The following is a 14,314-nucleotide window of genomic DNA, read 5'->3' as shown; positions in this document are numbered from 1 at the left end:
TAGTGCATGACTCGTGTGGCAAACTGTATTCTGATTCTTTAATACAGAGAACTGAGTCTCTTTTTATTAAGAAAAAAGGTCACACACGTTTGACTTTGAATAAATTAATAACAATATCATGATTATAGATAACAATATGCAAATTGTACCAAGGCTGCAGTACTGTTACTGCAAGTGTAGTTGCAGTTGCCGTACCACAGGGTAGAAAAACTATATTTTTAAACAACCATTTCGAACGCAGAAAATGGTCTGAATAAAAAAAATTAAGCCAATCAAATTATTTATTCATACTTCATTCGAAGTCGTTTCAAAATGGATGAAAATTACAATTGAAAAATATTCATGAATAAATTTCAGTTTGCTCTATGTACAGCTGTTGTGCGAGTTTTATGAGAATACACCGAGCTTAAGAAACTTTAAAAGTTTTCGACAAAATGCAACGGATAGAAACCCGACTCCTGAAAGTTTTTCAAAGAGGGCCGAAAGACCCAAGGCATTGTAACAGGCATCCGCATTGTAACAGGCATCCGGATCCATCAATCAGGCTCTGACTAGTCACCTTTGACTAAAACGAACTTCATAAAATTGATCATTTTACTCAGCCTTGAAAGTAGAAACACCTCTTAATTTTTTGCGCAACTCCTAGAATTTCGCAGTCCACGACGAGGTCATGATGGGGCACGCAGATCTGATCAAATATGGCGGAAAACTTGCCGGAAAACTTCGAAAGCGACCAAAATTATTTCTTTTTTATGTACAAATATTTACAGAAATTTTCAAAATAAGCCAAAATCGTTCTACACTACTCTATATATTTTTCAACATTTTCAAACTTTTACAATTTTGTAATGATTTTTAAAATTTATCAATTATAATTTTTGTTAAATCTGAAATTTAAAAAAATGCAAGGTTTGAGCATTTCAACGCAATATCTTATATTTTACGCCAAGATGCTGTCTGCATAACTCCAGCTTTTTTCTTTATTTTTTTCTCGACGAATAGGAAATAGGACGAGTCTTCTTCGCTTGCTTCTTCTGGCCACTTGATGACTTTGCTTTACCGCCTTTCTTTTTTTTCGGCGCGTTATCTTTCGGTTCTTCCGCCGTAAAGTTTAAGTGGTTTCCGGAATGAGACGCTACATTTTCGTTTGCAACTCTTTGAACTTGGATCACTCCTCCACTTCCTATCTGAAGTTTTTGAAACGCACTCGGCCTTGGTGCTCGGGAGGGCTGATCCGAAGTCGAATCACCTTCAATCATGTCTTCAGGCAGCCTTCCTAGAGGCGGTTTGAAGTTGCCTCCTCCGAAATTGGCGCTGGCAGTTGAAGTTTGATTAGTCGGCACATATGCCGACGACATTAGTTTCTGTCCATTTTGGCCATGAATGAGACCCATAGTTCCCATAACTCGACTCCGAAACTCCCCTGGACTTGGAATTCCTGACGGCACACTTGCATCCGATTCCTCTTCAGATGAGCTCTCAGACAGCTTCTCAGGAGTTTTAACATTATTGACTCCCACTGCAGTCGGTGATAATATTGGTTCTACATTCTCTTCCACCGTTTCAAGATTCAAATTTTCTGGAGTATTTTGGCTCGTTTCGTCCTCTGAAGTATCACTCTGATCCTGATTGTCGGAAGATTCTGATGTATCTGTACCTTGTGGGTTACTGTAGTATCCATGAGTAGTCACTGAAGAGGGTGCAGGAGGAGCAGATGGAGGATTCGACCCAGATGGTGATTTAGAACCTAAAACGATAGCTGATAGAAATATTGAAATTATTTGAGCTATTCTATACAGCCGATAGAAATATTGAAATTATTTGAGCTATTCTTACGAGGTACAGGTGGTATGAAAGCAGGAGCTTTTAGGTGGCTCAAAACATTTGCATTCAACTGTGGTGGAGCTCGATTTGGCGTTCTAGACGCCACCGGCTCTGGAGTTCCCATTATTATTGGCAACATTTTTTCCTGGTTTGCAACTTGAGAGCCAACAATGAGAGGCATAACACTGCCAGCGGATGTTTCGGATGTTGCGTCTAACGAGCTGTTTCCACCACGTTTTGCCATTGCTGTGATAATTATTATAATAATGATCAAAAGGAGGATAATCAGGCCTAGTACACATAGAAGCACCCAAACCCACAGTGGAATTTCGTGTTTTACTTCAACGCCTCCCACGACGGGACATTCTAGATTTTCTGTCGTCGGTTTTATCGGCAATACGATTGCCGTACAGTTTTCTGGCTCTGTTGTTGTTACTTCAGTGCTCGCTGTTGGTTGCGGGTTGGTTGTTTGTTCTTGGGTTGATGTCGTAGCTTCGGGGGTCGACGTCGTTGGTTCTGGCGTCGTTACTTCGGGGGTGGATGTTGTTGGCTCGGGCGACGTTGTCGTGTCATTTGTTGTTGCAACGAATACCGGCGTTGTCGTGTGCAGAACTTCTAGTGTTGTAGTGTCCGGAGCATTCGCTAGAATGGAAAAAGTTAAAGAAATTTTAAGCCATTTAATCTTTGAGGCCAGTATCATACCAGCTTCTAGGAGAAAAAAATTAAAAAGATTTAAATCCACTTTTCAAACTAAAAATTGATCACTTTTTTGCAACTTTTACACTTTTGCTGGTCGATTGTGGAGTTTGCCTTCCTTTGAACAGAACAGTGGAAAGGAACTGAATTTTGTTTTGTTTCCTAAATGCTCCGTTTTGTTCGAAAGGCGGGACAAAAAAAGTCGAAAGGCGAAACAGTAAGTTTGAACCTAAAAACTTTTAAGATTTTTTCCTGAAAAAAAAACAAAAAAAAATCACTAAGACCTATATAAGAGTATTATTCACTACGTTCATGAGTCCTAACAAGACTACTCGTATACCAGGGCAAAGCCCTGAATGTTCCGACTGTCCCTTAATTCATATCAAATGGTTTTTGGGAAAAGAAAAAACTGACAAGCTATCAATTTTGGACAATATCAAAGTGTAAAATTTTGAGCTGTACGAAATTACTACGACCAATTACCTAGCCTCAATTCAATTTGGAACAATTTTGTTGTGTGGGATAATTCGCCACGCATAAATAATTTGCGTTACGCTCTCAGCATTATAAATAAACTCTTTCAAGCGCACATAACTTAGTCCAGAATGGCCAGCTTGGCTATTTTCATACCCCCCAGAATTAAAAAAAAACGCAGAGTAAAATATCTTTTTAAATTTGAACTCAGGAAGTCGATATCGTCAATGGGGTTTAATTTTTTTTTCGAAAACCATTATTTTGATTGGCGAAAGTTGATTGAACAAAAAAACCACACCGAGCATAAATATTCCGTTTTCTTCGAAAGTCAGAACAATAAAAAAAGCTGAACCATTGCAATGTTTGGATTTCTATCTTTTTAGAGCACAAAATAATTGAAACTTTTAACTTACTAGTACATAGAGCTCTGGATTGCGACGAATACGTTTGAGCCACACAGTTTTTAAGGGATCCGGTTTCTGCAATTAGAGTGATGTTGTAGAAAGTGACTGGTTCCAGGTTGTCGATCAAGTAGGGGAAATCAGACACTGACAAGTTGGTTGAGTTCGCGACATGCGGAGGGTCGATCAGGACAGTTATGCTGTCTGCTGTTAGTGACTCATTCAGTAGATTGATTACAAACTGGTTATACTCAGGCGCCAGCAGACCGAATCGAGGCAGTTTTGGGGCTGAAAATGAAGTTTGTTAGAACACCGCTGTTCCGTCTATCTGGTTTCAAATTTTATGGACAGTCCAAGCAAAAGCAGTTTGAGCAAGTTCCGAAATATGCAAATTTTCTTACTTTTTTTCAATTCACTACCAAAGCTCAACTGAAGACGGATTAAAATTTTGATTAAAAGCGTACATCTTTTAGTAAATTAGCAAGAATTAGAAATTGCTTACCTGTGCAGATATTGAGTTTTGAAGATTCGGTTGAGTTTACTTCTCCATTTTCAATAAACCCATAAAACTCAACCTCGTACAGAGAATCAGGCCGTAAGTTTCGAATCGTGATATCTTGATTAAGTTCAGCGAGTTCGCTAGTTGTGTTTGTGAGTTTGAGGAAGTAGCCCTCTAGGTTTCCATTGGATGGTGTCACTGAGTTGCCAGCAGTAGATGCTTGGATTGTGAATGACCGCTCTGATGAGAGTATCTTTACATTATCGATATTGGGAGTGGATGGAACTAAAAGTATAAAGGCACATGAAAGTGTTATCTTAAAACTTATCCCCTACTCTCAGAGACCCGACCACCACCACCCTAACGATTGTTTGACCAGTAACTAAAAGTTCTGTATGCATTAAATAATGTTTGAAATTAAGTCATCCTTGAGAAATACCTAATGGCCTGGATGGTCGGGTTAAGCAAGCAAGGGAGTAGACGCGACTACTAGGAATTTCAGCGCCCTTGTCACTCAAAGTTTCATCCCTCTTTTGTATTTTTAGGACATTCATTTTTCGTCGAACAAACCTTTGCCGCAAATTAATACCTTTGCATGCGGCGCAGAAATTTTTGCCAAAGTTTTTTTTGACGTTTATCAAAAAAACAGTGAAATATTTAGGAATATAATCTTTTGTCGTCCCGAGGGTTGTGAGCGACTGAAAGAGCCCAACTTGTTTTATAAATCATTCAGGGCGGGGATTCGGTAAATTGTTTTGTAAACAATAACTTTTTAACAAACTTTTTGTGACCAAACTTCAAGTTCATCAAAAGGAAAAATTTAGTAGATGAGTTTAACTCACTCGTGCAGTGAAGGGACGAATCATTAGAGAACTCCAGCTTATAGCAGTTTCTGGCTGTGCCGATAGTAGCATTTATTGAAACCACATAACATTCTCCGGAAGTCAAGCCAGGTACTGAGAGAGATGAAAACTGACTTCTGGGTATTTCGTATTCATATAGAACACCGTAAGGGTCTTCAGACGAGGAAACTTGAACTTGGAAAACGTCGCCTGCTCTTTCAGACAAGTCGTTAAGCTCTATTTTCAGTTCAGTTTCGTTTGCAGTGATTTCAAATGCAGGAACCACCGGAGCTATCGGAAACATAGTTTATAAACACCTGCGTCATCAGTTTGTTAGGTTAATTTGTAAAAAGCGTTAATGCGGCAGTGGGCAAACTAAATTTGTAGTTTTTCGTTATAAAATAGCGCGCATTTGAAATATAATCTAATTCAGTTTTTCAGGCGAAGAACAAAAAATTGTTTTTAGTCTGGAGATTTTCTTATCCTATAGCTAAAAAAATAATTGAAAACTAAGTTATTTGCATCGTGAAAAAATCTGAGGCAGTGGAAATTCGCGAAGATATTACTCGGAAAAAATCATGATCACAATACTTAATAAGTGATATTTCATATCGTTAATTTGAATTAATTTTAAACAGTATTTCCCAGTAAACTTTGAAGCGTTTTCAATTCCAAAATGTTACCTGTACAAACGTCCACTAAAACTGCAGCATTTGCACTACTGACCCCACCGCATCCACTGAAAACCCCGAAGAACGACAAGTTATACTGAGATCCAGGGTCCAGTCCAGACACCACAAGGTCTTCGTTCAGTGCAGCTACTCCAGATATAGAGTAGCCAGTGTTGTTGTCGTAGTAGTAGCCGTCCAGAGATCCATTACTTGGCTGCACAGACGACAGGGATCCCAGAATAGTGATTGAATCTCTGGATGATGATGTTTGAGCAGCGGTTAAGTTTGGAACAGCAGGAGCTATCAGCAAACCATTATGTAGTAAACTTTTTATTTCGCAACCAAAAATCACAAACAAAAATGCTTTTTTCGAGGCATGATTTTTACGTCCAATTTTAAGTGTCTACGACACGCTATAAAATCAAAAAATAAAAAATAAAATCTTTCAGGTTGTTTATAAACTCAAAATTACTCTGTGAATTGAGCCAGTCTTATCTTATGTCGCGAATTTAGACTCTTTTTGATTCCCAGCTGCATATTCGTTTATTTAAGGCTAATTGGAATTTTTGAAATTTACGGAAACAAACCCGTGCATCCAGTGGCCGAAGTTGACTCCGTTCGCTGATCAGGACAATAGCTCTCAGACCCAGTTACAGCAGTGACAGTCACCTCATAAACAGTAGCCGGCTGCAACCCAGTTATCGTGTGAGGAAAACCTGAGTCATCGAGAGAGATTTTCGACACTATGCTTGGATCTATTTCCACGTCATACTGGTCTGCTGTCATTGATGACGGATCCATCAGCAGAATGAGTGATCCGGTGCCGTTAGAGAGCAACTCAATTTCTGGACTCTTAGGCACTGAAATCATCGAAGTAAATGACTGCTCATCACTATTGCACGCTCACATTTGTTTTCAATGATGTTTTTTTTCAATCATAAACAATTCTCAAAACACAAGCTTCGTTCATCGAACAATGTTTAGAAAAATTTCCAGTGAAAGAAATCAACGGATATTAAACTAAACGGCTAAGAGACAATACTTTTGGTTTTTCTCTTATTGTTAAAATGCTTTAATTACAGAGGTTGATTTTCTGTTTTGCGCTCTGATTTAGAATTCTGATACCGGTTTTCAATGAAATCGTTCAAAAATTGCCGGGCAAAACCTGTGCAAATTGTAGCTGTGGTCGAAGCCGTCTCGTTTCTGACACAAGTTGTTTTGGTGCCGACGATCGCTTCTACTGTGACGTTGTACGATACCCCTGGCTGCAGACCTCCAACAGTATAAGGAAACTCGTGATATGCAATCAAATCACCCACTTGATTGACAGGTGCAGACGGTTCAATGATAATTTTGTAATTGTCACCAGAGTCTGATGTCAGGTTTATTGTCAATTGAGTGCGGTTGTCAGGCTCGGTCAGCGACATCCGAGGTGATTCAGGTGCTAAAGGGAAAATAAAAGATTCCACCAAAAATTTATTGCTTTAATATAAATTATGATTATCACGTTCAATAATTGAAATATCTTAATTGCGGTTAAAAGGTAAATGTGGGCTGAAAAGGCCATAGAGCTTTCTACTTATATTAGCAGTTTAGCAATTGATTTAAGATAACATCGAATGCGTCAGACTATTGAATAATCTAGCTTAGACAAGGCAAAATAGTAAAAAGGATAGCTGGTTACTGTGCAAGTAGTGCAGAATGTTCCGACCATGGTATTTATAATACTACAAATTTATTTTTCCAAATTAGTGTTTTTTTTCTGCGTGGTGTGATAAAAGGATCTGACGCAGGGGCGGATTTACCTGACGCACGATAGAATTGTTGTGAAGGCATCTTCAGACTCAAAATATTCTAATTGTACATGCGCTCATTAAATAATAGCAGTATATCGGGCGAAACATTAAGAAGAGCATGTTCTTTTTTTACTTTTTTTTTCATAAGAAATCAAATAAAAACAGAAGAATGAAAACTTAATGATTCGACGGTCTTTTGAAGTCTGAAGTAAAATTTAAGTAAAAATGATATGATTTCATAATTCTGAAAATGATTTTTTTTTTGTTCTGACTTCCAAAAAAAAGAGGAATCTATATGCCTGGGGTATGTTTTCAAAAATCAGAACAGTTTTAAGACAGTTGAATACGTATGGGTGTCAATCCTGAAGTCTTTGGATTGCCAATTTAGTATGTTTGGACCAGACTAAAATTGGGCGGCATAGCTGCTTGAGTATTTTGATAGTTTCTATACCCAAATTATGTATACGTGCAAATAATGCTCACTCATAATCGATTTTTTTCTTAGAAAACTTGAACTTTTTTGCATTGATTATCCTTTTTTTTCTAAAAAAAATACTTTTTATGTTCATCGCAATTTAATTTTCAAGGCAATTATTTTGTTCAGGTTGAAAACAATTAGTCTTACAAATGTTTGACCCAATCACTTTTTTTGCAGTAAAAAAATTTTGTTTTTAACTGTTGCATCCACCATTAAGTTACGAAATGAGAAAAAAATTTTCTAATAAATTTCATGAGATTGACGCAAGGTTTTGCACGAAGATCTCGAGAATGCATAATAATGTTTGTTATATTTTTTCTTTTCTCTTACGCAGAAACTAGGGGAGCATTTATTCAAAACTTGGGGCGCAAAAAAACGCTATTACAAAATCAGGTTTGTAATTCTTTGAAAACAAAAAGAAGTCGACCAAAAATTGTTTTCAATCTGATATAACACGATAAAAAATCAACCGCAGAAAAATTATTTGATGATGAAGATGTCTAAGAATTTTTCTTCAGGTGAATCAAAGAAATTATCAACTGGTTATGTCAAATAGCATTCATTGAGCGCTGTTTCCGTGTTTCGTGACATAGGAAGTTGCATATGCTCAGTTTATTGACAACAACTTTAAAAATATCAGAAAAAACTTTATAAGAATAACTTTTTTTTAAAAAATGTCACGTCAAAATGAGAAATTGGAAAACAAAAAGTTTGAAGTTTCGGAAAGCTTACTTTGAGAACTGAAGTAAGGCTACATAAGCGTTCTATTGAGCGTAAAAACAAGAAAATAATTTTTATTTGGTTACTTTTTCTAATTTATTAGTTTGAAAAATGCCATATATGGCCATTTAAAAACTGATACCTGAGGCCTGTTTTATCAGTCAATGCGTTGCCTAAGCAGTGAATTGATACGGCTCCGGAATCATTCCAAAATAAATTTTGGTGAAATGGTTAATCCAAAAACTGCATACAAGAAGAAAAACATGTAACATTGTACTTAACTTGTTTTATGGGGTAAGATTTACGAAAAAAGGATAAGCAATTTTCAAACTTTTAAAGCGTTCATACAGGTTAATCATTTTTTTAAAACAAAAACTGCTTGATATGGCGCAATCAATATTTCAATCACAAATACTTAAATTGCACTTTAAAATGCAAGCAAAAAAAGTTTTGCCCCAGCACGAGCAGTTTTTTTTATTATGTTGTTATTGACATTCCAACATAAAAACGAATTGTTTATTGATAAACAAACCTGTTTCATGATGTTCAAAAACTGTTCTTCATTATATCATACGTTATAGTCTTACGAAATTCCTGTAAAAAAAAGAATACAGTTAAAGAACTGAGCGCTAAGAGATTAGAATTACCTATTCATAATTAGATTGCCCTAAATTTTTAATTTCTCGCACAGCCAAAGGAATAAAAAAAATTGATGTATCACCGGTGCAAATATATTGTAGCGTTGTTGTCTGAGTGCTGTCTACTCCACCACAAGCGTCTATAAATCCAAAAAAGGAAAGATTATAAGATGTTGCCGGCTGCATTCCACTTATTGTGACATCATCGGTAAGACGAGTTCTCCCAACGTCCACCAGTCCTGGAACCTCCTCGAAGAAGTATCCATCTAAGTGACCATCTGATGCCTGGACTTTGGATCCAGAAGTAGCTGCCAAGATGGTTATCGAGTTTTGCTCGGCAGCGATTCCAACATTGGACAAATCAGGTGGTGAAGGAACTGAAAAGGTTGAAGTTGAGTTCCATCAAACTTAATTTCCCTTTTTGGGAAAGAAAAGTAGCTAATAAAAGAGCAACAACAGTTTTTTGCAATTGCTTGTTTGAAAACTTTTCTGCAAAGGTTTTAAGCTTTTGGTTTTGCTTGAACGATACAACATTCTTGCATGCGTATGAAGAATCGGACAAGGAATTTAGATTGGCTCGAATCGCCAGCCTTTGGATTGAAAAGCATGAGAAGGCATCAAGAGGTAGTCTAAGAGAAGGCTTAAGACTTAAGTTGAAAATCATTCTTTTTTACTGGAACATATAAGCTTTAAAAAAACAATTTGGTTAAACATACATGCTGATATTAAATGAAATTATAATTTAAAATTGAAAATCAACAATTACACAACAATTGTACAGTTAATCGATCATTTTTTACCTGTGCACTGAGCGACAGTTGTTAAGACATCCTGCGGGTCAATTGAAGGACAGAGTTGATCAGGGTGCAAGTTAACTTTAACTGTAACATTCACTTCAGTTCCACTAGGTAGACCTCGTTCCTGAAGAGGAAGGTCACTTCGGTTTATCTCTACTTCATTATAAACTATTCCCGAAGTCTCGATTTTCACGGTGAACTCATCAAAGTTTCCACTGATGTTTTCAACTGTAACTGTGTCACGTGTCATATCTCCAAGTTTGACATTAATTGGAAGCAAGAGCCCTGCAAATTAGAAAGTTCGTAATTGTTAAACGTAAATTGCCCAATTATTCCAGGTTGAACCTTTACGAACTTAAAACTGGCATAAACTGATAACTTATTATTTTTGTATAAGTTTTCATTTACAGTGAAGACGAAATTCAATTTACGTCTCCACTGTATGATCGTATAATAAATGATCCGGTGCGGCAACGTTTGATATTCATTTTAATTAAAAATATAGCTATTTGATTATATACAAGAATAAATAATTTTAGTTTAAAGCCATTTTCTATTATTTAACATAGACACGGATCTAGGACTCCCCCCCCCCCCCCCCCCCCCCCCTTGTGAAAGTCCTAGATCCGTGTCTCTGTTAAATAATAGAAAATGGCTTTAAATTAAAATTATTTATTCTTGAATACAATCAAATAGCTATATATTAATTAAAAGGAATATCAAACGAATGAATATTAAAAAATTTTTTGAAAAAATAGCCGACCTTTTTTTCAAATCGACCAAAAAATTGAGTTTCCGTCCAGAACACTATAGAGACAAATTATAATTGACAAAATTTTTTGCACTAAAAATCGCTATTTTTTTTGCGCGCATTTTCCCTCAAAATTAGTGTGTATTGGCTTCGAAGGCGCCATTAAAAATTTTTTACAGTCTGTCAGCCAAAAATGGATTTCTTAAAAAGTATCGCAGGGGGAGTCCTTTGGGTCGGCGGGTGGTTGAATCCCTGAAGACGGGAAGAAGTGTTTGCTTGCCCACACCGAATCCGCCCCTGAACATAGACAAAATTACAGATTTCCTACCTGTGCATGAAATTTTAGACTTGGACACTGAATGATTCTGTGAGCAGGTAGTAATAGAACCCATGATTGCAGTCACTGTCACGTTGAACTCAGTGCCCGGTTGAATGTTGTCGAAGCTGTGATTCAATATGCTCCCGTCAACAGTTACAGCTGGCGTCACTGGAGGTTGTAACTCGATTTTGAACTGGTCTGCCCTAGAACTCGGGTCCAAATTGACTACTAGGGAGCTCATGCTAGTTTGAAGCGCAAACTCTGGCGTTGAAGGTGCTAAAAATACAAAAAAAAAACGTAACTATTGGACTGATTTAAAAATATCTGCTGTAGAAGTATCACGAGAAGATATGAATCTCTAAAAAATTTTGCATTGATTTTCAGGACCAAGTGGCACTAGAATTTCGGGAAAAAATTGAAGAGAGCCAATTTTCCGAAAATTTTACTTTGTTAATTAAAATTCAAAAAATTGAGCACTCGTTTCATAAAATTTTACCTGTGCAGACGTTTGAAACTACTGCAGCTGTTGATCCGTTCACTCCCCCAATAGCTTCGATGAATGAGTAAAATGAAAAATTGTACGCTGTTGCAGGCTGCAGATCCTCAATAACAATATTCTCCCCCATTCCTACTAAACCACTCGATGATGTTCCGTGCTCGTTGCTGTAGAAGTATCCGTCAATGTATCCATCAGTAGCTTTCACAGATCTTCCCATCCCACTTGCAAGGAATCTTACGGTTTTATCGGTTATAAGAATTTCGACGTCAGAAATATCAGGAGCTGCTGGTTCTGAAATTGATTTGCAACAAAAAACATTTGATTTTGCAACAATTTTGTGGTGATATACATAATAAATCATGCACAGAAAAACTGCTCTAAATGCGTCGTGAAATTTGACGCGATTCAGTATTTTATAAAAATGAAGAACATTTCTAACCTGTGGCGTATATTTCCGAAGCAGTTGCTGTTTTGAAACCAGAAGGTTCACATTCAGTAGGGAAAGATGCATTGACATTAACTGTTATATTATATACTGTCCCTGGCAACAATCCATTCATGTTTAGAGGGGGACTGTTTTCCTGGCCAGATGATCCAAGGGGATTTGTTTCGTAGGTAATGACATCAAAACGCCCACTGATTGCACTTATTTCAATCTGGTGCAACGAAGGGGCGGCGAAAGTCATTTCGGGACTAGCTAGCTCTAAAATATAACATAACCAATCGAAGATTGGAAAAGAGTAATGAACGCAATGTACATAAAAAAACACTTGATTTTCTTGATAAAATCTAAACTTTCGAATTTCAAAGTAAAAAATAGAATCCCTTTAAGCTCTTTGAATTTCTAGAAAAATTTATGATTGGCGCTTTTTTGATATAATGAACCCAACTTAAGATAATTAGATCAAGAGGTTAAGTTTTTATTTCTCTGAAATCTAAAAGTTAAATTCCACTTTCGAAACTAGAAATCCCTCACATTTTTTTGCGCCGTTTCCATGTTTGTATTTGGAGAGTGCTAATTACGTCACTTTCAGCAGATGAGTTTCAATTTAACTCAAAAAGTGCATACTTACCTAAGTTCAGTAGCAGATTTAGGGGGGAGGAGGGGCTTCAGGAATTTGACACCGATGCATCCCGATGGTTTTTTGACACCGATGTTTTTTTTCAAAGTCGGCGCCGGTCCATTTTTAGTAGAGGTTTGAAAGTACTAGAGTCGTAAACATTTTTAGGTGTGAAATTGAGCCCAATTTTAAGGCCTCAAATCAGAATCATTGTAGACTCGAGGCAGGTACCTGCTAACAGGTACCTGTCAACCTGCCTCGTTCATGGTATATACACCCCGTTCAAAACTACCTTGCTCATTCTAAAAACTTCTTCACTGGACTTCAAGCTGCACTCTGAACTGGACTTCAACCTTAAACTTCAACCTTCCAGATGTCAAAGCGGGCTACTTCTAAGGACTCCAAGGCTTCTGGCTTCAAGAAGCTCAAGGCCTTCTTCATCAGTGGACCCAAGAGATCACCACCCTCATCCAGTGCTACTACTCCTCAGCTAGGCAACCACGGACCATCAACTCCTGACACGCCCATACCTGGACCCTCAAGGCTCTTAGAGCCACTGGCATCTTTGGCCACCATAAAAGATGAAATGTTTTCATCAAATTGTTCTATATCTCCGCTCTCTGAGCAAGCCCTGCAGTCTCCAGCTTACATAGACGTAGGAGTCTACAACTTCAACTCGCTGGAGATGGACCGTGATGTCAAGCTTGCTCTTCTAGACAGCCCCAACAGACCCCCATTGCAAAACTGGTCATTTGAGGTTGTCACCAAGCAAAGGAGGACAGAAGAGATCGTTTGGACCACATTATCTCGAGAAGTACACTTTTTTGGTCTACTCAATGATTCAAGAACGCCTCTTTTGTCGCTTCTGTTTCTGCTTTGCTGACATTGAGGAGATGAAGAAAGCTGGCGGTTCTTCCGAAGTACACCTTGTCAACAAGCCTTTCCACAAGTTTGCACGCTTTTCAAACTACTTGTAGCCTCATCAGAAGAGTTCCCATCACAAAAAGGCTTTGGAGAAAGCGCAGACTTTCCTGAATTCAGTCAAGCACCCAGTGCGACGCATCGATGTTTCCCTCGACCTTCCGAGGCCACCGAGATGATGGAGTTCCCCTGATCTCAGCCTCGACTGAGCCCATTGACGTCTCATCGGGAAACTTCTTAAAGAACACATAAAGAACTTGCGTCTTCTCTTCCAGCAATGGCGGGACGGTCCAAATGGTGATTTCCAGCTAGAGGGTCGGAGAAGCCGGCCTCCTATAGCTACATAAGTCTACGTTTATTTCCGTCAGTCTGTATACCTGCCTTTCATCGACTTCGTACTGTTAGACTTGCAGGAAAGGTTCTTGGCGGCTGCTGCGTCTTGCTCCCAAAAGTGCAAGCTCCTTGCTCGCTGGATTTTGGAGAAAGATGCAATTGAAGAAGATTTTGATGACTTGGTCGATCTGTATCAGAACTTACTGCCGGATGGCGACTTTGGGAGCAAGTTCCAAGTCTGGAGGAATATGTGGTGCCTTCCCTCTTATAATGAAATACCAGAAAAATTTTTTATGCCCTAAAAGTCTGTCATAAGTCGACAATGCCAGTTGTGTACGCACTGCTCCAAATTGGAGCAACCCTTCCCGTAACAGTTTGCACTGTCGAACGCTCTTTCTCCAGTATGAAACTGCTGAAGAACTACCTTCGATCTAATATGAAAGAAGATCGTTTATCGATTTTAGCTTTGATATACCTCCGCAAAAAAGTAGAAATAAAAGTTCATGATTTCATAGACAGATTGGCCGCAAAAAATTGCAGACTCACTTTTGTATAAATTTGTTTAAATTTTGTTGATTTTTGAATTCAATTTTT

The 14,314-nt window shown here is 37.9% G+C and overlaps 1 protein-coding gene across 1 annotated transcript; it reads right to left on the bottom strand.

The window, feature by feature from the left end:
* Positions 1–971: 971 nt before the first annotated feature.
* Positions 972–12,091, bottom strand: LOC134844787 (fibronectin-like). Its single transcript, XM_063861603.1, has 13 exons — positions 11,845–12,091; positions 11,403–11,696; positions 10,916–11,182; positions 9,840–10,121; positions 9,123–9,416; positions 6,573–6,851; positions 5,995–6,267; positions 5,420–5,707; positions 4,737–5,027; positions 3,898–4,179; positions 3,408–3,683; positions 1,837–2,466; positions 972–1,747 (listed from the first exon to the last, which is right to left on the bottom strand). Exons 1-13 carry the CDS (start codon positions 12,089–12,091, stop codon positions 981–983), a joined length of 4,470 nt encoding a protein of 1,489 aa, XP_063717673.1. The 3' UTR covers positions 972–980.
* Positions 12,092–14,314: the final 2,223 nt, after the last annotated feature.

This window comes from Symsagittifera roscoffensis, chromosome 4 (genome assembly GCF_963678635.1).
Source record: "Symsagittifera roscoffensis chromosome 4, txSymRosc1.1, whole genome shotgun sequence".
Lineage (NCBI taxonomy): Eukaryota > Metazoa > Xenacoelomorpha > Acoela > Convolutidae > Symsagittifera > Symsagittifera roscoffensis.
Note: the sequence above shows the minus strand (reverse complement) of the source record. Positions and strands in the feature narration are given on the sequence as shown.

Bases quoted from the DNA above. Each gene is read 5' to 3' on its own strand.
- LOC134844787 (XM_063861603.1), bottom strand. From the start codon at position 12,091: ATGACTTTCGCCGCCCCTTCGTTGCACCAGATTGAAATAAGTGCAATC. The intron at 10,122-10,915 runs GTAGGAAATCTG...TCTAATTTGCAG, and splicing joins GTCTAAAATTTCATGCACAG to GGCTCTTGCTTCCAATTAAT. The intron at 4,180-4,736 runs GTGAGTTAAACT...TTATACTTTTAG, and splicing joins TTCGTCCCTTCACTGCACGA to TTCCATCCACTCCCAATATC.